The sequence below is a fragment of the Pelodiscus sinensis genome, chromosome 6, assembly GCF_052426305.1.
Source record: "Pelodiscus sinensis isolate ZL-2025 chromosome 6, ASM5242630v1, whole genome shotgun sequence".
NCBI classification, from domain to species: Eukaryota; Metazoa; Chordata; order Testudines; family Trionychidae; genus Pelodiscus; species Pelodiscus sinensis.
The window spans coordinates 86,898,158-86,920,090 of record NC_143057.1 but is presented as its reverse complement, the minus strand read 5'-3'; the positions used below and the strand labels follow the sequence as shown (position 1 = coordinate 86,920,090).

Here is a 21,933-nt window from a genome sequence, read left to right as displayed (position 1 = left end):
ACTAAGCCAGATAGGTTGTAACTTGTCCAAGGCACAAAGGAGCCAGTGTCAGCAACAGGAATAGAATTCCAAAGCCACGAGTTGGGTTTTTTGCTATCTTGGAAGTTTAAACACATAATTCTATCAGTCCCTTCCACGGCCTCATAGAATTACTAAACTTTGGTAGGTAGTTACAGATGAGGCATTGCAAAGTTAGAAAGAAATGTTACACTGTTTTTTAAAAAAGATTGCAACACATTATGGTCATTTAAATCTTACAAAAATCATTTTGTGATTTTTAGTTTTGCTATAAATTGGCTTAATGTTCAACAATAAGCCAGATCCATCTGAACAGCTCTGTAGTCTGAGCCAGGTATATCCCTGCACTAGCACAGGGTCCAAGATGAGTTAACATGTGCCTTCCCTGTGTGGAGGCTGCAGGAGCAGATATGGCCCCTGCTCATGGAAGTGACAACTTTTAAAGCTACCCTAACTCTGTTTTGAGGGCTCTACAGGATTCTTCAGAACACACTGACTATACCTCCTATTTCTGATTTTGAAAAACCCATTAACTTAGTTTGGAAAAAAAAAGTTTAAACATAATTTATCATCTTCCTCACTCCAGGAGGGAAAGCCTAATTTTGTAGGAGCCCAGCAATGTTTCCCTTCCTGATCACAGTCTAGCTCTTTGCCCTCACTGCTCAGGAGCCAACCAGTGACCTTCCACACAAGTTAAAATGAGTGTTCCTGGTGGACCTTCCATCCCAGATTTTATGCCCCTCTGTCCCTGTACCCAACAGTGTCTGGTATTTTTGGTCTTTGTCTCAATGTATCTGATTATACAGTTGTGCTTAACAATGCCTATCCTACAGTGACATTCATCAGACTTTGCAGGGTATCGTAATGGCCTCTACACACCAAGAAATAAGTTGTATATATTCTGCCTGAGAGAGGATCATCTACAATATTCTTACCAGCAAGTTAAGGAAGTATGGATTGCATAAATGGACTGTAAGGTGGATAGAAAGTTGGCTAGATTGTATGACCCAATGGGCAGTGATCAATGGCTCGATGTCTGGTTGGTGGTCGGTTTCAAATGGAGTGCCCCAGGGATCGGTTCTAGGGATGGTTTTGTTCAACATCTTTATTAATGACTTGGATAATGGGATGGATTGCACCCTCAGCAAGTTTGCAGATGATACTAAGCTAGAGGGAGAAGAAGATACTTTGGAGGGTAGGGGTAGGGTCCAGAGTGACCTAGACAAATTGGAGGATTGGACCAAAAGAAATCTGATGAGGTTCAACAAGGACAAGTGCAGAGTTCTGCACTTGGGACAGAATAATCCCAAAAATTGTTACAGATTGGGGACTGGCTGGCTAAAAAGCAGTTCAGCAGCAAAGCACCTGGGGATTACAGTGGATGAGAAGCTGGATTATAAGTCAACAGTGTGCCCTTGTAGCCAAGAAGGCTAATGGAATATTAGGTAGAGCATTTCCAGCAGATCTGGATAAGTTATTTCCCTTTATTTGGCACTGGTGAGGCCACATCTGCAGTATTGCATCTAGTTGTGGGCCCCCCCACTATAGAAAGGATATGGGCACATTGGAGAGGGTCCAGCAGAGGGCAACCGAAATGATTAGGGGGCTGGAGCACATGACCTACAAGGAGAGGCTGAGGGATTTGATCTTATTTAGTCTGCAGAAGAGAAGAATGAGGAGGGATTTGATAGCAGCCTTCAACTTCCTGAAGGGAGGTTCCAAAGAGGATGGAGAGAGGCTGTTCTCAGTAGTGACAGATGGCAGAACAAGGAGCAATGCCCTTAAGTTACAGTGGGGGAGGTCTAGGTTGGATATTAGGAAAAACTATTTCACGACGAGTGTGGTGAAGTACTAGAATAGGTTACATATGCTACATCTACACTACGAGCCTCTTCAGCAAGAGGAAAAGCAACTGGAGTGCTCATTTGCATATACTGCACTCATTTGCATTTCCTCCTCGGATCCCTTTTGCGCAAGAGGTTTTTGTGCAAAAAAGTGCAGTGTAGACGGCTCCTTTGTGCAAAAAACCCCTTTTGCGCAAGAGCCGTTCCTCCTCAAAAAAGAACAGCCTCTTGCGCAAAAGAGGGTTTTTGCGCAAAAAGAAGCAGTTTACACAGTGCTTTTTTGCACAAAAACCTCTTGAGCAAAAGGGATCCGAGGAGGAAATGCACGTGAGAGCATAGCATATGCAAATGAGCACTCCATTTGCATTTCCTCTTGCAGAAGAGTCTCATAGCATAGACATAGCCTTAGGGAGGTGGTGGAATCTCCATCCCTAGAGATTTTTAAGTCCTGGCTTGACAGAGCCCTGCCTGAGATGATTTAGTTGGGGTTGGTCCTGTTTTGTGCAGGGGGCTGGACTTGATGACCTCTTGAGGTCTCTTTCAGTGCTAGGATTCTATTCTATGATTCAGTGAATCACCAATAAAATATAAGCGTCTGTTCATGCACGGTTTGGACAAGAAACCCTGAGTATTTGCATGTGTTTGTCTTGGTAGCACCTTTGTCATGGTATACATCACAGAAGTTTAACTGTTTTCCCTTCTGATTTTGTTTTCAAAACATTTACATTTTATATCAGTAAAAGAAAATCAGATGAACAACATCTTTGAAAGGAAAGAGGATTTTCCCTAATCAAATACATACCAAAAACTCCAATTTTAACTTAGAAACAGGTTCTATCTAGCAACTTTTTTGTTGCTGTTGCTTTCATTGAGCCGCTTACTAATTTGGAATGGATTATTTATATGTGGCTTTGTGCTTTGCCTAGATTTGACACTTGTGACCGGTTCTCATGTGGGTGAGCTGATAGTTTGGGATGCATTGGATTGGACAAATCAAGTATGTGAATGCACATCATGGGACCCCGCTCTCCACATAGTTACACAACAAGAAATTAAATTATCACAAAACCAACGTGAAGTTTCAATTCAGCATTTAACATCTGACGAGGAGGTAAAACCTTTAAGAAGTAAACAAAAAACATAAACAACCTCCCCCCCACCTCCAAAGGTTACTTTTTAATAGAAAGCAAAGTGTTTAAATTAGCATTTTCAGTTTACAGTTTACTTTAGCAAGCAATAAAGTGATTGTCAGATTTATTCATGTCTTAAGAATTGGGTATTAATACAGTTAATATTAATTGGATTGGACTAACCCAAGATTACAGAATAGCAGTGGGTAACTTAAGTAGTTCAGTACAGTCATTAGATTCTCAGCTTGGAAACTATCAGACAGCAACAACAATTATGTTTTGTTTTAAATTGACAAAGGCTGGCTTAAAAAACTAGGTAAGTGCCTGTTTTAGTGAAATTAAGATATTTTAATTTTTGGAGCATAAGTACAAGATTTGCCTCCCAGACAGTTCTAGCTGTAGATAGTTTAATACTGAATTAAATAAAGTGCACATTTAAAGTTTGTGCTTTACTATGAACATATCTTACACTGCAGTAAAAAAGTATTCCTGGCTTTGGCCAGGTCTCTTGGAACAATGTAGTTGATTGAGAAGTTTGCAAAGATAGAAGCTCTGTAGTTCTGGGCCTAGTAATATATCAGTGATAACAAAAGGGTGCTCTTCTTTCTAAGAAATTCAGCTGAGGACATTGTTGTTAAGACATGATGAAAATTGCCACGATCAACACTGATAGCTCCCCCCACTATCCTTAGGAAAAGAGAACAATCTCCTCCCCTTCTTACAAGTTGACAAGGCTCACTTCTGAGCAACCACAGTACTTTTGAATTTAAAAATAAAATAGGGAAGGAAGAGCTGAGGTTACCCAATATAAATCCAGGTGTGGCACAGTTCTTGTGGAAATGAAAGCAGGAGGAAGTGGATGAGAGAGAGGATCAGACCTAGTCCTCATTGAAATCAATTACACAGTTCACATGGACTCGAGAGAGAGCAGGATTTGGCCTGAAGGAAATAGTAAGAGGGGGTTTAAAATAATTTAAACAATTATTTCACTGTTATAGCCTAATCTTATTAGTTTTTAGAAGTAATTCTCTTTATTTCTGCCTTATTTGGATTGAATGAGGAAGCATCTCTCTATGGGCAACTGTTTCCAGAAATGAGAGAAGAGAGGAAAGTAAAACTGATACAAAATGGCCATTTTAGCCCTGGGATTGCTTGGTTCTGCCAAATTTATAAGACCATCCCAGAAAAGTATTCTGGGAGAAAGTTCCTAGACAGACCTGCGTAGGCCCAGTACATTTATTGAGAATAATGGTGAAGTGATTATGTGGAATACTACCCTCTGGTTAATAACAGCTGCCATCCAAGTGGAATACGGTAGTTATGCAAACCAGACTTACATAATGGAGGGGGAACTGTACAGTTATGTTAGTACAGCACCTTTACATTCTGTTGAGAACTACTGTAAACAATAGTGCTTTTAGCCTTTACAATTTGCTGGAAGCTCTGGAGGGCAGGGGTCATCTTTCGTTATAGGAGCGTATAGTGCCCAGCTCACTGGGGCTCAACTTCTTTATCGAAACCTCTTGATGGTACCACAATATAAAGAATCTCCCTGGTTCAGCACCCTCAGGACCTGACCAGTCCCAAAGCAGGAAGTTTGCTGGACCAAGGGAGTTCAGTGCCAGCCCTTTTGCTCCCAGCTGCTAGCTGCCTCTACTCCTGGGCACGGAGGGTTCATTCTTCCCTAGTCTGGCAACACTCTTGGGGCCAACCCACTGGATTTCCTTCCATCCCCCAGAGTGCTCCAGCCTTGGAACACCTATGGGGTTACAGATGATGCCAGACCTGAGAAGTCTAGATTATAGAACTTGCATCTGTGTAGTGCTTAAAAAAAATTGAAATACACTGGCCCAGACCCCATAGTTTAGATAAAATGGTATCAAGATCTCACAACATATCATTTTTCTGCAAACTCAGATACTTTGAGGAAACAAAAGTTTGTCAAATCACTTGTGACAAAGCTGGCAATTAACTTAAATTCTAATCAATAATCTTTTGCGCATAACAACTGCAGAGCAATTGCTAGTGTTTGATTTATACAAAGTGATCCGATGTACAATTTCTTCTGTTTTAGTTTCTTCTTTCTACATGTATTTTTACATTAGAATTGGGCTAGATAGATGTGATATGTTGCTCTACTCACCATTGGTTGGGGCTGCTTCCTTGTAGTTCTGCAGATTAGGCCCATCAGGCAGACACTCCTTCCATCAATTACACTGTTTTCTCCTCCATAGCCATATCTTGCTCCAGGAACCACAGTGTCCTCTTCATGACTCAGCCCTCTCAACAGGCCACTATTGTGATTCCTCTTCTGAGGGAGTGTGGCAAGATTATTGCTCTCTAGCAGTCTTAGACAGTCTTCAGCGTCACTGCCTCAGTGCCAGTCCCACAATGGCAGGCAGGGGAACCTGGATCTACCCTCTATTCTGGATTTCAGCTTAGAGACTCTCTACACAGCAGCCAAGATCTAGTCCTTGCACCTTGCTGCCTTTCCCTGAGCCATGTCCATACCTTGTAGCCTTCCACATTCTAGATTTCCCAATCTCTTCACTCCCTCCTACCATAGGCTACAGAATTCTTGCAGTCCCAGCTACTTTCCATTTCCTGTTTTGTATAGAAACTCCACTTGTTCCTCACAAGTAAGCTTCTCTCTAAGAAGCTGCCTCCCAACTAAAGCTCTCTTCCTCACTGCCACCCTTGCAGCCTAATTAGATGATTGTGCCCACCTAGCCCAGTCAGCTTTTGCAGGGAGAGTATGGGGAGCACATTTCATCACAAACTCTCTGTCTCAGGACTTCAACCCATTCTGCTCTAAATCACCTACTCATACCTGCTACAGCTGTGCTCTCAGGTCACTCCTTTCTTCTCTTAGGCTATAGCTCATGATGAGAGATGCATCTCATTCCTCCATAGTGTTTCTTCCACTAGAACCACAGGTCCTGTGCGGCCTCCACCCAGACCTGCTCTGCAGTTAATAGCTTCTCTCTCATATGTTCCACCTGCTCAGAGTCCTCCTCTATCCTTGTTCCCAGGCTCTGAGGCTCCACTGTTTTGTGGTTCATAGAATCGTAGAACACTAGAACTGGAAGGAACCTTGAAAGGTCATCAAGTCCAGTCCCCTGCCCTCACAGAAGGACCTAGTACCGTCTAGACTATCCCCGATCGATGTCTATCCAAACTGCTCTTAAATATCTCCAGAGATGGAGATTCCACAACCTCCCTAGGCAATTTATTCCAGTGTTTAACTACCCTGACATTTAGGAAGTTTTTCCTAATGTCCAACCTAAACCTCCCTTGCTGCAGTTTAAGCCCATTGCTTCTTGTCCTATCCTCAGAAGCCAAGGAGAACAATTTGTCTCCCTCCTCCTCGTTCTCCTTGACCTCTGAGGATAGGACAAGAAGCAATGGGCTTCATCTCACTGTTAAGCATCCAGGGAGGACACTAATTAATGCAGAGGCTCTTTCTTGTTCTCACATTTCTTTATTTTCCCCCTGGCTTCTCTACTATTCTTACAAGCTCCTTACAGGCCTCTATCTTTTTCCTTGGTCCTTTACCCTTCTCTGAACTCCCTGTTTGGATCAATATCTCTTTATATAGCCCTTTTCCTCTAACACAATTGCTTATTGGGTGATGCTCACTGGGCCCTCTCCTCGCTCCTTGTGTCCTGGTAAAGCTCTGCGTCTTTCCAGATTGGAGCATTCCTGCTCAGATGCCTGCTGCTCTCACAGCTGTAACACTTCAGGGTTAGACCTCTGGCCTCCTAGTCTTGGAGCACCTTTCCCATTCCTGGCCTTTGTGACTCCTCTTGCTTCTTTGCTGAGATATTCTGTAAAGCTGCTGGTTTTCTAATATCTATCCCCACATAGCAGGAACCCACTCCTGTTGCTTCTTATCTCCCCTTTGTGGGAACAACAACTCCAGCATCCACCCTAGTAGGGGACATCTTCCCCTAGCAAAGAAAGTCTTTACTGCCCCTCACCTGAATTCTTACAGGTTGGACCTCCCTGGTCCAGCACCATCGGGCCCTAACTGGTCCCAGATGAGGAATTTAGCCGGACCAGGGGAGGTCATTTCTGGATCCTCTGCTGCTGGCCCCACCCCCTGCCCTGCTGCCCCATTGGGTTCCCTGGCTTCCTTGGCAGTCCAGCTGAGTCATGCACTGGGCTTTCTACCCCCCTCCAATGCCCCCCAGCTCAGCTGTATGCTGGCCTTTCTGACCCTCTCCCCCCAAACCTCTGGGGGCCCAGCTGAATTGTGCACCAGGCTATCCAGCTCCCCTGGGCAGCCCAGCTGGGTCATACGTGCCAATCCCACCTCCCTCCCACAGCCCATTCCCAGCTTTCCCTGCCCTTGCATCGCACTAGCCCCCCAGCACACCAGGATCACAGATGTTGCTGGACAAGAGAGTTCTGGTTTGTAGAGATGTAACTTGTACTGACTCCTTATTTCATGACACCTCCCGCCCGTCCTGCCACATTCTCCACCAGTTTGTAATGGGTTGCTCTACTCGCTGCTGGATAGTGCTGCCTCCTGGTGGGCCTTAGGATTAACTCTGTCAGGCTGATGCTCCTAGTGGGTATATCCCAACAGATTCTACTGCTCCCAGAACCACGGCATTCTATGAGCCTTCCGGACAGGTCACTCTTGTAGTTTCCTCTTCCAGGAGGAGGGTATCAAGGTTTCTGCTCTTCAGCAGCCTGTCAGTCAGTTTTCTGCTTGGGTGGAGGTACCAAGTCCCAACATTTACTCCAGGTTTGGCTCAGGGCCTCTTTACACCACAACCAAGCTCCAGTTTTTGTACTGTGCTGCCTTTCCCTGAGCAATTTCCATACCTCCTGGTCTTCCCCACTTACACTCCTCTAGGTTTGGTCACTCTTATCACTCCCCTCCTCCCAGAGACTAACTCATCTCTGCAGCCTGCTCTGCAGGGCTAGTGTGGGGAGCACACTGTCACAATATATTTAAATGTTTTTGAGTAAAAATATTCCATAAAAGAAACACGCAATGGAATTCAGGTATAATTACAAGTATATTTTTGTGCTGTGCTAATTTTGTAACAATGATATACAAGATCTCCTCCCTATTAAGCAATCTTCCCCTCTCAGCCAGGAAGTGTCAAAGCGTTACCAATTTGGTATTTTTAAATGTCAGAAGGCAGTGCTTTAATGCAGGTTAAAAGGATAGGTTGTATAATACCTCTGGAAATCAAGATGTTTCTGTATGATGTTCTATTGAGTTTTCTTTCTAGTGTGTGTTTGCTGCTGTTGGGAAGGGCATATATGTCTATAACCTTCAAATGAAGCGTCTGATAGCCTGCCAGAGAACTGCTCATGACTCTACTGTATTGCACATTGCAAAACTTCCAAGCAGGTAAAAGTCATGGTAAATTTTGTAATGCAGTAGGGAAATGCAAAGCTCAGAAAGGTGACTATGGCCAAAGTGCACGATTACATTTAACTTCAAGGCAGCATAGGATACCTGATCTTTGGCTTGATCTGCCTTTAAGAAATTGAGAGCCTTGTTTTTAGTTTTGAAACTACATCATTATAATCTGATATGGAATATCATCATTCAGGATGCTCAGTACACAGCTTCTAAATGACAAAGCTTTTACTTTTTAAAATTCAAATTTAGCAAAATAATTAGTTTATATTATGGAAATATCTTTTCACATTTATTTTTTAGTAAAGCTAAACCAAAGCAATTTGATAAAACTCATTTAAACATGTAGGTTGCTCAAAACCAGCCTAATTAATTTAATGAACAAATATTGAACAGAAAATAATCACTCCTAGTTTTTCTCCTAGGAGCCAGATTTCTACCAGGAGCTTAATAGTTCCAGATGTGTTACAAATCTATTAAAACAGAGCTAGGACAAGAAAGCTGGTTGTGATAGACATTTACATCTAATAGCTGTGTTGTTGTTCTCCACTGTTGTTTTTATGGAGATGTCTCTCAGAAGGTAACAAGGCCTTGATCTTGCAAACATTCTTTGCTTAACTTAAAGCATGCAAGTAATCTAATGGGATGAGTGTTCACTGCTTAAAGACTATACATGCATTGGTCTTTGCAGCTTAAGACTAGCTTTTTTTTAAAAAAAAGCAATACATTTATAAAAGCATTAGATTAGAGGGGATTGCAAATTTGTATAGTTTTATACTAGTTTTTCTGAGTTCACTAATTTTTCCTATTGCAAGAGAGGTTAAATAATAAATCATGTTAAATGTCTGAAGAGCTACTGGTAATAAAATTGGGTAGAATCTTGGGGTACTTACTGTATTGTAATGACTTTTTATAAGTAGATTTGTGTTAATGTGTTAATGCTGGTTGTTTCAATATAATTTCTCATTTGGTTGGACAGGCAGTTGATATCGTGTTCAGAAGATGGCAGTGTTCGCATTTGGGAGCTACGAGAAAAGCAGCAGCTTCCAGCTGAGCCTGTTCCAACAGGTTTGTCTATAGCTCCAAAGAGAATTGGGTATATAAAACTGATGTTAAATAAATACCCATCCACATATGGACACCAAAGTTGACTGTAAAAGACTAGATGCTCCTCAGAATAACATAAAAAAAATTAAATTAGGACACGCTTGCAGTTGAAGCAGCTTTCATGGGAAATTTTGTTCTTCCTTTATTCTCCCCCCCCCACCTGAATTTATAAATAAAGCAACTTTCAGGCAGCTGGTATGCATAGCCTCATCTATGCAGTTTCTGCAGTAAGTTCTGGCCACGTAGACCACTGTACAGGTGGAGCCTTGTCAAAGCCACGGCTGGTTGCAGAGAGCCACCACACAGAGCTCTCCTTCTCCCTTTTGTTCTTCCTTAGGGTCTTTGTTGGAACGGAGATATATTTAAGCCTGTTTTTCTGTTCTTAGAAAATGCACCACAGATCACAGCTTCCTTGGAGAGTCATTCTAACTTATTTTTACGCTTTGCAACCAGTTTTCACTCTCTGCATTGATTATAAACACTTCAATATGAAATCGATACTCGGTATTCAAAGTCTCAGCTGTGGTGCTTAGTTGTGATGTAACATGATTTAAGATGTCCTCAGGCGGTACATAACTTTTATAATCAAAAGCAAATGAAGAGGTTACATGGGGCTACTACATGTTAGGGGAATAAATGGAGTTGCTGTTGTATAGTACTGTTCTTGTTCACTTGTCCTGTCATCACTCTCATACAGGTTTCCAATTTGTTACCCTTCTTGTGTTTTTGTGTGTGCATGTGCTCTAGTCAGAAAGTAGAGCGGTTGGATGATGTTTAGGCATGGCTGGCCCTAGCCCATAAGGCACGCCATGCAGGGAGCGCTTTAGCATCCTCCCCTCCATAGTTACATAATACAAAGATTCACAGGATCACACTTGGGTTCTCACTTCACTTTATTCTTATATTCACTTACTGATGGAAGACACCCGGCTCCTTTATTCCCAGGAGGGCATTGCTGACAACATGCAGGGAGGCTCAAAGAAAATTTAGTTCTCAAGCCCAGAACGTTTTAGATGAGTGAATAATGAATCCACATACAGAAACATTTTACTTCAAACATTCTATTTTCCCTTTTATGACTAACAAACAAGCAAAACAGCACCCTGAGCCCAGCATCTGCCTCACCTGGCACTGTAGATGATCCCTGGGGTTGTTTCCCCCTCTCCAAAATCCAGCCTGCCTTCAGCTTGTAGAGGATGCCCAATTTTTCCAACTGTCATTCATAAATTTACCCATTGTGGTTTGGAGACTGGGGTCTAAATGAGTACTGACCTGTAGGGAATCAACCTGGATAAGAGAGACTGCATATAGTACATGGGGGAAAGAGCAGCAGCAGAAGGGCTATCCCTATCGTGAATTACAGAGTTACCAGCTCCTTATTGCTTAAGTTTGTAACTTAAGAAAATTGAATTTGCAGCTGCTTCTGATTAACCAGGAACAACAGCTGTTGAGAGCAATCCTGGAGGAGCAGTTGGCAGGGGCTTTTTTGTCCTTAAGTCCCTTTAAGTGATAGTTTTCTTTACCTCTACATTCTCCTTCCTAAACAGTGCAGGACCAGAAACTTGGGCTTGTTAGCTGTTGTCAAACATAAAAACGTATTTGTGCAAGTTACTGAGGAGAGGGAGAGAGAGAGAGAGAGAGAGATCAGTGCTTCTTCATTCCTCCTTTTCCAGTCAATTTAAGAAAAACCAATCAGCAGCTCAGAGTAGAGACAAACCTACTCTTTTTCTAAGCTATTTCTCTCTGCTAAACCACCTTCACTGTCTCATCCCATTTAGAATCTAAGCAGGTAATTTAATTTGCCTGCCATGACAGGTCTATGCAGGGGGGCCGTATATAGAGTTTGTTACCTCCTGATTTAAGTGTGTAGTTATAATGCAGAAATGTGTTTTACTCATTGGTTATTTTTATTATTTAAATTGTAATGTCACAATTTTTGAGTTAAGTGACAATATCCCAGAGTCCTCTAAGTATATGTTTAGTCAGTCAAATGTTAATAGAAGCCTTTGCCAAACAGAAGGATTTTCTCTTATGTGCGTGCCAGGGTTTCTGACCATGTGGGGATTTGGAAGGGCCAACAAGCAAGCAAGCCAAACTGCTAAAAAGATGCAAGAAAGCACATCATCATATTCCTTGGAGCTAATTGGTGATTTGATTGGGCATTCATCAGCTGTGCAGGTAGGTAGAATTTAGTAAGCAAAAAAGCATGAATCCCATTAATGCTGTAATTTTGATAATGTTGTTTCTTAAACATCTAATTTGTGAGGAGATGTCTTGGGGAATCTGATTGTCATGCTGCAGAGCAGCATGGAGGCCTAAGCTTTGGCTTTGCTTTCACAGAAAATTTCTGAAAAAAGAGAAACCAAGTCCATCACAAAGATGTCTGGGGCAAAGTGATGTCTAATTATAATTTATTGAGCAATGTAAGAGACAAGTCAAATCTGCTAGTACAAAATTTGTAAAAGATTTAGAACAATTACAGATCCATGAAGAGAACTGTAGAAATAGAAACCATAGAAGATACCACCTTCTGCATAATCAGGTTTCTTAAACAAATTTTACTTGAGTTCTCTAAAGATCTCAAACTGGCATTGGGAACCTGGATATGCAGGCTCTAGGCTTAGACTCCAACTCTAAGCCAGTGGGCTATAATAAATAAAGCCTATTTAGAAGCCTTCTGTCCTGTAAGGTGAATGAAGAAGAGATTTTCATACATCAATCAAAACATTTATAGAAGTGCTCCACTTAGGAAGGAACAATCAGTTCCATACATACAAGATGGGAAGCGACTGTCTAGGAAGGAGCATGGCGGAAAGGGATCTAGGGGTCATAGTGGACCACAAGTTGAATATGAGTCAACAGTGTGATGCTGCTGCAAAAAAAGCAAATATGATTCTAGGTTGTATCAACAGGTGTGTTGTAAGCAAAACTCGTGAAGTCATTCTGCCGCTCTACTCTGCACTAGTTAGGCCTCAGCTGGAGTACTGTGTCCAGTTCTGGGCGCCACATTTCAAGAAAGATGTGGAGAAATTAGAAAGGGTACAGAGAAGAGCGACAAGAATGATTAAAGGTTTAGAGAACATGACCTATGAAGTCAGGCTTCATGAACTGGGCTTGTTTAGTTTGGAAAAAAGAAGATTAAGGGGGGACATAATAGCGGTTTTCAAATATCTAAAAGGGTGTCACAAGGAGGAAGGAGAAAATTTGTTCCTCTTGGTTACTGAGGACAGGACAAGGAGTAATGGGCTTAAAGTACAGCAGGGGAGCTTTAGATTGGACATTAGGAAAAAATTCCTAACTGTCAGGGTGGTCAAATATTGGAATAAATTGCCAAGGGAGGTGGTGGAATCTCCCTCTCTGGAGATATTTAAGAACAGGTTAGACAGACATCTGTCAGGGATGGTGTAGACGGAGCTTGGTCCTGCCTTGAGGGCGGGGGGCTGGACTCGATGACCTCTCGAGGTCCCTTCCAGTTCTATTATTCTATGGGAATTTGCTAATAATGTTTCTTTTGGCTATTGGTTGAAAGCAGCATTAAATGTCCTTATGTATACAGTGTGAGTTCTTATTATTTGTCTTTTAAAATCAGGTACCTCTCCAGGCTGCTATCTGCCCAGTAAAATGTTTTATTTTAACTCTAAATGTCTACACCTGCCCTTGCATCTTCAAGGTTCTCCAGTCTGGGAAACACAAACACGAGTATCTATTTCTTGTTCTAGAATTTCAGCATAAGAAAGGTTATGTACCCTGGGAAAGAAAGAGTTGGTTGGGGAGACGTCCCCACTTGGATCTCTGGCAAAACAAAGCCAAGGATAAAATGTATCCCTATGCTCTAAACATTTTTCCATTTTTCAATTTGATTTGCATGCAAAAATTCATATTTGCTTAACTCCAGCCACATCCAGTTCACAGCAAGCCACAGCCATTTCTTGCAGCAGGTGCATATGAATCAGTGACTGAAATACCCCATGCCACTATGCAATTGTTTATTCTTCAGTAGTCTTTATAATATCTTGGCAATATCCGTATCACTGGGTCTCTTTACTGCAGCATTTTGCATGGGGAATATTGTAATTTTTAACTCCAAGCAAACAGGAGCAGTTTACAATGGAAATATAGCTGGCATAATGAAAGTTGCCAGTGAAACATGATATCCAAAGCTGTGGCTTTGAAGTATTTCCACCTGGGAAACCCCATTGCTGGTAACTGTTTTTGCCTATTCCTGGAGGAGGCAGATTGTGATAGATTCCTTTGGTTGAATGCTTCCTGAGGACAGAAGCTTCCTAATCAGCTGAGGGATCAGGATATTGCAACTAAGATAGTTGTGCCTTCTGACATGTTCCTGTAACTGCTGCTCTGAATTGTTTTAGTATTTTGACAGTTTGACATCTGCTGTTTTGCCATTTCTGGTTCCTTTTACTGTTTGCTGCTTCTTGACTGGTGGCAGATTGTTGCTAGTCCATGAAGAGAAGTCTTGAGGGATTTCCCTTTCTTCATGCTGTCTACTTGCCAGTAGTGCCATTTGTCAGTCCTAATTGTCTTGTAAACTGTCTTTCTTCTGTTCTTTAGCTGTTCTAGCTTGGCCACTTTCCTGTCAGTCTGTTTGCCTTGGCTAGACATACTTTCCTGTCCGAAGAAGTTGCCATCTTCTCACTTACTATATGATCTCTAGCAGCATGTAGGTCCCCTGGAACATTGACATAAGCCCTGATGTGATGTGGAAGGACAGTGCTGCCCACTGGGTAGAGCATAGAGACCTACTTTTTCTCCTGGTTCTGCCCGCTGGGTGATCTTGGGCAAGTCACTTCATTTATGGGTCAGCTTTCCCATCTGTAAAAGAGATGACTTTTGCTAAAATACTTTGAAAGTACCAGAGATGATTGTGACAACTTGTTTTTTCTGCTCTGCCTCTCATTTGTTCGGCAAATTTGGTATGAAATCTCACATACATGGAAAACAGTCTACATTTCAATGAAAATATGTGCTGAAAAGAAGAGGTTACTTACCTTGTAACTGTAGTTCCTCAAGATGTGTTGCTCATGTCCATTTTGATTGGGTGTACACACGCCGCGTGCACGGATTCCGGAGCTTTTTTCCCTTAGCAGTATCCGTAGGGCCAGCAGGGATCCCCCTGGAGTGGCACCAGTATACCAGTGCATATATACCCCTGCTGGCCCCTCCACCCCCTCAGTTCCTTCTTACCGCCCGTGACGGTAGCTGGAGCATGCTTTCAGGCTGTTAGCCTATCTCTTAGCAACTGTATTTCTTTATCCGTTGTATTATAGTTCTACTTGAAGTTTTATCTAGTTAAGTAGTTAACTGCTGTAAATAGTGTAATTAGTTAGATAGGGGAGCACAGCGGGACCCTCCCCATGAGGGGAGGGCATGCCAGGACCCCAGGGCTTTAAATCCTGTGATTCCTGCTCTAAACCTATGCCCTGCGGAGATCCCCACTCCGACTGTCTAAAGTGCCTGGGAGAGGGCCATTGAGCCGAAAGCTGTGCTATCTGTAAGAGCTTTAAGCCCCGGACCAAGAAGGAGAGGGACTCCTGGCTGAAACTCCTGTTAATGGAGTCGGCACTGCAGCCCCAAGGCGAGGAGCGCCCTCAATCTGTCCGCAGCGCACCGTCGGCGGCACCCGTGTCGGCCAAGCACCGACCTGAGACCGACAAGGCACTGAGACATAGATCACAGTTCCCGGTGCCGAGGGCCTCCAAGAGCTCGAGGGGACGCTCTGCGGAGAGGAGTGCCCAGAAGGTGTGCCCTAAGGAGGGGCACCTATCTTCTAAGGCCTCGAAGAAGAGGTGCAGCCCAGACAAGGGCAAGAGCCCGGGGCAGCCTGCGGGGATAGGAGAGGTCTGTCATCCCTCCACCCCAGAAACCTTCGAGGCAGCCCGGGACCTTATCCAGATGGCCACGCAGGAAGGGGAGGGCCCGGTGCCGCGGGAGCGGACCGTGCCAGTGTCGGCCTCGAGCGTACCCCCAGCAGGCTATGGCAGCCGGGCCGTGGGTCTCTCTGGGAGAAGGGCAGGCCTCGGCCCAACAACAACAGCATTTCCCAGTGCCGGCAAGGGCACCGGCACCGGAGCCGGGACGAACACCGGCCTTGACTCCGGGACCCTACTTGGCAGCACAGGCAGCGGCACCGCGAGTGAGTGCGCTTGCGGCACCGATGGCCCTGGCACCTGGGCACCTGGCACCGGTACCCCAGACGGGCCCATGGGCGGTGCAGGGCCCCGCACCGTATTATACGCCGGCCGCGGCACCACAGCCGGTGCCCTGCACGGCACGGACGCTGCTGCCTCTCCCAGCACCGATCCCAGCTTACACCCTGGGAGTGCCATCTCAGCAGCAGACCGCGGTGCCGCAACATGTGGCGGCACCGGTGGGTTACTTACCGGCCTACCAGATGCAGCTGGGCACGGTACCACCGTAGCAAATATGTGCTGAAAATAAGCAACTTGCCTACATCTACATGTGTTGCATAATCATGTTAAATTTTTTTGTTGCAGATGTTCCTGTACTTTGATGAACTTGGACTGGTGACATGCTCTGCTGACCACCTTATTATTTTGTGGAAAGACGGAGAAAGAGAGTCTAGACTGCGAAGTTTAGCATTATTTCAGAAATTAGAGCAAAATAATGATTTGTAGCTTAGGTTCTAACTTGGTTGAATAAGAGGTAGCATGAGCTTTGTATGTTAGGTGTGCGAGAAAAGGAAATTAAGCTATTTGAAAATAACATCCTGTATCATTATGCCATACTTTTAAAATGTTTTACAATAAAGGTGGTATATTCTCCCTTGCTTTGAATTATGAGTTGCTATTATACTATGCAGCCAAAGAACTATGTGCTTGAAATAGTGGCCGTCTATTTCAACAGGAGGGCCACGTTTGTTTTTTAAACCATTGTTAGTAATATCAGTTGATATAATTAATTCCATCCATAATTTCTTTAAAGAATCAATCTAGAGATAAGCATTAGACTAAAATTCTTAGTTGAATCAAACAGTTGTTTGTTGGGATTTTCACTTAAGGATGTTAAGCAGGTAAATGACTAATTGTGTACTTGATACAATTTATATTGATTACACTATTAGTTGATAAGCCTCTGCTGTGGTGCTGCCATTTAAATGTTGTAGGGGCCAGGTGTGCAGGCAGTCTGCAGCGAGGGAGGGGGAGTAGGTCCGAGACCCAGTGCGAGCTGGGACTCAGTAGTCCCAGCTTGTGCTGGGTCCCAGATGGCTGTGGTTCTGCCCAGACGGCTCTTAGTATATTTACAAGACCGAGTTGCAGCATGGGTGGCCTCCCTTTTAAGCCAGCTCCCTCAGCACTAGTTCCTGTCCCTACTCCCCCTTGCTGCCTCTATCAGAGGTGGAGGGGCGGGAGAAAGACTCAACTAGTTGATAAGCCTAAGCTTATCAGGTAGTTAACTACTCAAGTAGTTGCTTATATCCCTACTTCTAATACAGCCACCCTCACATGAGGGTCAACAAAACATAATTAGTGGTTTCATTTATATAGTCTCTTACTTAAATGCAGAAGTAGATGGCTTTTCTGATTAGTGGTTTGGGTTTAAATGTCTGCAGAAAATTAGAAACATGAATGTCATTAGGTAAATGATTTTTAGTATTTTAAATTTTTATAATGTGCACAAAAGTAGGGGAAGAAATGGCCATTGACTGTATTTGTTTTGCCAACTCCAAGTAGAAGGCTACTGGTAGCTCAGGGCTTATCTAGACTACTGGGAACAGTCGAAAGGATATGCAAATTCTGCAGGCATTGAGGTTTTCGCGGCTTTTCGACAAGTGGAGGTTTGCAGAAAAAGCTGCGTCTAAACTACTTTCACTTTCGAAAGCATGATTAGAAGAATATCTGCAAATTCCTGTGGAATTTGCATATCCTCTTTTGACTGTTCCCAGTAGTCTAGATAAGCTCTCACAGTAGTGTCCTTAATGGGGATTAATGCACCTGAGATGGCTTATGTAACAGTGTGGTTAGTACACAGTTACAGGTTAGCTTTCCACTTTTAATCATTTCCTCATCTCAGTTTGATAATTGCTAGGCTTTTTAGAATGCAAGAACCTCTGTATTCAACAGACTAGAAATGGCTTGTTTAGTGTTAGAGAGAAATCTGGGGGAAGTTTTTTTTGTTAGTTTTAAAGTAATAAGCCCAGAGAGAAACATGGCAGTTTTAAAAACAGGTTGTTAGGGCATGATGGTCATGCATCCTGTTGAAGTACAGAGCCATAGCTTTTCCTGTACCACCTCTTCCTTTTGAATCAGGGGAAAGGTTTAAAGTCTAATTCTGAATTTAGCCGAGTTGAAGCTATAGGAAGCCCAATTAAAACATAAGGATCAGGCCACTCATTCCTACGCTAAAACCAGCAGGAGAAAGCTCTAACAGAAGAAAGGAAAAAACCCAACAAGGATAAGTGACAAGTTTTGCTGGTATAAGTGGTATACACATAGCCTAAGACTTTTATTGGACAAGGTCATCATTGTACTCTGCACTTTCCTCAATCAGTGAATAAACAAAAATTGAGGCTAAGTAAGTTAGAATTTTACAACTAATATTGACTGCAGATTAAAGCTTCAGGTAAACAGAAATGTGGTTGAGCTTTATTTCTTCAACAGTTAACATATCTACAGTACTGTAAGAGTTTAAAGTTGGTATAAAATTTGACAATAGGAAGCTGAAATAAATCTTTATACAGAACATCTGTAGTCTGAAAACAGATATTGAATTTAACAAACTGAGTTAGAGACAACACTATGACATTTCATGGGAGATCTTTCCCCTTCTCCCAACAGAAGCTACAGTCTTTTAGCATATAAATGGTTCAGGATACAACCACTGCCAGAATACTTGCTCTTAAAATGAAGAATGAGAACAGCAAACATTTTTACAGTATAAAACCTGGAGGTCAACTTATTTGAATAAAAATCTATTGGAAAAAAATGTAATTAGAGCTAATAGTGGGACATCATGAGAATAATGAATATAGAACAGTTCACCCAAAACACCATTCTTCAAATATACACAAAGCAGCATTATCATACACAGCAAACTGCCCCAGCTATGACAAAAGTAAGGTTCTATTACAATTCTAACAAAAATATAGCTTATATACATTTCTCTGCATGGAAATTGTATGCCGTTTCCCTTTGTTTACATAACTTGGTACAAAACATAGAAAAATGTTGGCACATTATGTAAGCTTCCTGCAGTAAACTACAATCATTGTCATATTTCCTCCAGAGCAGTATGTCGTATTTTCTCTTCGCCTGGTTTGCTACTTGATATAGCACAAAACAGAGGTCTAGAACTTGTCCAAAGTCCTTTATTTTCTATGAGCAATGTGCTACCTCTTTTATATAAAAGTCACAGCTTGTAACTCGACTGTAGCTTGGAGTGCACACAGTATTAAAATCAGTAATTTCCATTAGCTATTTTGCTAGTATAAACAAAGTCTAAAATCTTGAACTCAGGGTTTGCACAAAGTAGTGATTAAAATGAGATGTATAAAAATATGCATTTGTGCTTTGGAAGCGTTACCATAAATTTCATATTTTAAAACTAATGAAAATACTTTCAGTTTCTAACTTATTTACATTTTTTGAAATACTTTTTACATCATCTAATAAAACAGTATTTTTATTAGAGGGGAAAAAGCATAAGTTATAATGCTGTTATAATTTATAATCTGAAAACTCATAAAGCTACAGGTCCATACTATATATAACACAATATATGGCCTTGTGTCCATAAAATTTAGATCAGTTTAATAAAATCTTAATTGTTTGTACATATGGTCACATTTTATTAAAAAGGTTATTAATCTGTTCTACAGTGTATTGGCTAATATAAAATATGATTAAAAGTCCCCAGTAACCGATATGACAGCACAGACAAAAATGAATCACGCCAGTTATATGAACCACAATAAATGTTCTTTATGTAACAAACTGAATTAAATCTGACTGATTTATTTTTAATAATCAAGCATTTATATGGGAAAGAAAGGAAACTGGTTGGTCTGTCCCATATGACTGAGGTAAAGGTATATTCAATCTTTGATTAAAAACAAAAGGTTAAAGTGTGTAGGCAGTCTAAGTAGTGTTCCTCTCTGAAAACAGTAGGTTTTACAATTATTTATCCTAACAATTTGTGAAGCCTTACTACTTCTACTCTGGAGTGTCTTAAACTTCTCAAAGGGTTTTCCTTGTGAGGAAAACATATGTAAGGGGGACACATTTATGCCAAATTATGGTAGATTTTATTCTGTTTTGCGTTTGAGTAACCTATTTTGCATTTCACAGGAGAATAGATTATACTTTTGTAGGAGAACCTTTTGTACATAATGTCTTTTAGTCACTAAATAAGATTGCACCTGTTACAAGATTTGACAAACGCACTAAACAAACATTACAAATTAGCTTTAGAAATACCTGTTCTGCCATGAAAGGATAGTTCCAAAGATCATTTATTCATTTCCAGTTACATACATACCTTTATGAAAAGCAATGTTGTAGAATCTAGAGCATTTTAAAAGTGAGGAATAAAATATTCTCCTTGCTGCAGAGATTAAGTTCATATTAAAGGAGACACCATGCCTCTTGTATCTAATTCAGTAAAGGATTCACAGTGTGACTGGTAGATCAAGAGGGCCTGTTTTCTTCTCTTAGCTTCAGTTGTTCTCTGCTGGAAGCCTGAGACTCTTGCACTTTAACTCATCTAATGTCTTCCAATGTTTGTAGTTATCAGCCAAGTGTTGCATCAAAACAGGTAGATGTGCAAATGCTGCAGTGCATAGAAGGAACAACAGCATATCACAGCTTTGTATGGCACAAAGGGTTCAGAAGTATGGCACCAGCCTTACTTGGCCTAACATTTATATTATAATCTGGCAGGTGAGTGTAATCTTGCCCTTATTTTACTTGTTTGTACTATTGTTCAGATCCGTAGAGGCACCATTTGTGCTGTTGCTGTGAAAACAGCACAGTCAGCAAATCCCATTAAAATCTAACAATTTTCATTTGCTCAGAAGAAATATTCTGCTCAAGGAGAAAGTTGCTAAAAATATTTTCAATCATAAATCATTAAATAAGGTGAATAACATGTTTTATTTTTAAAAGTACTTGATTCTCAGAAATAATCCGCAATAAAGCTTTTTCCATATAAACTGCAATTTATACAAATAATAGTTAGATCCTCCTGCACAGTCAGTATTGACACAGTAACTGAATTGGAAAATAGTAGCAGAACCAGGGCTTAAGATAGTGAATACCATTAAGTTTGTAGCAGGGATTTGCTCTTCAAAACAGAAGGAAGAAAATGTGGAACTTCTTACCATCCCAGGCATCAAACATGTCTGTTATAAAATAATCGATGAAGGAGATCTGAGACTTGGGGATGCTACAGGTGTTTCGGTCAAATACTGGCATTACAACCGGTAGACCCTGTCTTTTCTCTTCATCGGTCTGTAGAAAACAAAACTAATTTTAGCCTTAAAAGCTTTACCATACTAGAGTGAAGGCAAGCTGAGGATTAGATGAATTTGTAAGTAGACTAAAAGTTTTTTAGCCAATCACCAGAACACAAAAATTGCAAACTAGTGGGTTAAAAAGATTACAGTATCATTAGTTAAGACAGATTAAAAGCTCCTACTTGGAGGATTATTAAAAACACCTATTTACAGTAAAGTTACTAACCTTGGCACTTCCTTTGTGTGGACCTGCTGTGATTGCTGCATTGACTAGTCTAGTCTCTTATTCCAAAGTCCTACTTAGAAACCCATTACAGAGTTCTACCCATGGGGCACAGGAGAAAGACAAAGAGGAAAAAAAACTTCTCTCGTTTGCTCTTTTCCTTAGTGTAATTTTATAAGTATAAAACTGTAATATTAAATATAAAGATAAACAAGTGCCTAGAGCTAAAGTTAGCCTCTGCCTCAATGATAGTAAGTACTAAATTGTAATGACATATTTATTTCTAAGTATTATTTTAAATCAATACAAGTCCATTTTAAGTGTTCAGGTTAGAAAGTACCCAGAGGCTTCACTCAGTGGAAACAAAGCAGAATTGTGCCACATCTCCCATTAATAACTGTGCCATATCTCCCATTTGGATTTTGACAGCTGAAATGCATCAGTCTGTCTCCCGTGCAGCTCTCCTAAAGCACACTATTTGGGAAGTCACACATAGCAATGCAAAACATAATTTACAGCAGCCCCTATTAGCTGCGGTGGTTTAAGCACTTTATGCTCAAGCCAACACGCATCGGGATGAGAGTTCACTTCTCTTGCTGCTGAAATGTTGCTACTAGCAGAGTGGAACCCAACAGCTTTTTAATAGTCCACAGTTCTTTGGAGGGGGAACTTAAGAGTATTTCATTTTCTGGAAACTGCAGGAAGTGTCTGGAGGAGGCATAATGGCACTAAGAGTTAGG

At 41.6% G+C, this 21,933-nt stretch overlaps 2 protein-coding genes across 3 annotated transcripts in view; one reads left to right on the top strand and one right to left on the bottom strand.

Annotated features, from left to right (window-relative positions):
- The window catches only part of WDR41 (WD repeat domain 41), a 50,529-nt gene extending 34,247 nt beyond the window's left edge, over nt 1-16,282 (top strand). The window contains exons 9-13 of the mRNA XM_075932317.2: nt 2,789-2,973; nt 8,242-8,363; nt 9,355-9,443; nt 11,527-11,660; nt 15,995-16,282. Coding sequence (XP_075788432.2) covers nt 2,789-2,973; nt 8,242-8,363; nt 9,355-9,443; nt 11,527-11,660; nt 15,995-16,135 — 671 coding nt within the window. The 3' untranslated portion in view covers nt 16,136-16,282. The remainder of the gene's footprint in view (nt 1-2,788; nt 2,974-8,241; nt 8,364-9,354; nt 9,444-11,526; nt 11,661-15,994) is intronic.
- A 3,882-nt stretch (nt 16,283-20,164) lies between these two features.
- The window catches only part of PDE8B (phosphodiesterase 8B), a 158,517-nt gene continuing 156,748 nt past the window's right edge, over nt 20,165-21,933 (bottom strand). For both annotated transcript variants that reach the window (XM_075932314.2, XM_075932315.2), the window contains exons 21-22: nt 20,836-20,965; nt 20,165-20,285 (exon numbers count right to left, since the gene is read on the bottom strand). In XM_075932314.2, the coding sequence (XP_075788429.1) occupies nt 20,173-20,285; nt 20,836-20,965 (243 nt within the window). In that variant the 3' untranslated portion in view covers nt 20,165-20,172. The remainder of the gene's footprint in view (nt 20,286-20,835; nt 20,966-21,933) is intronic.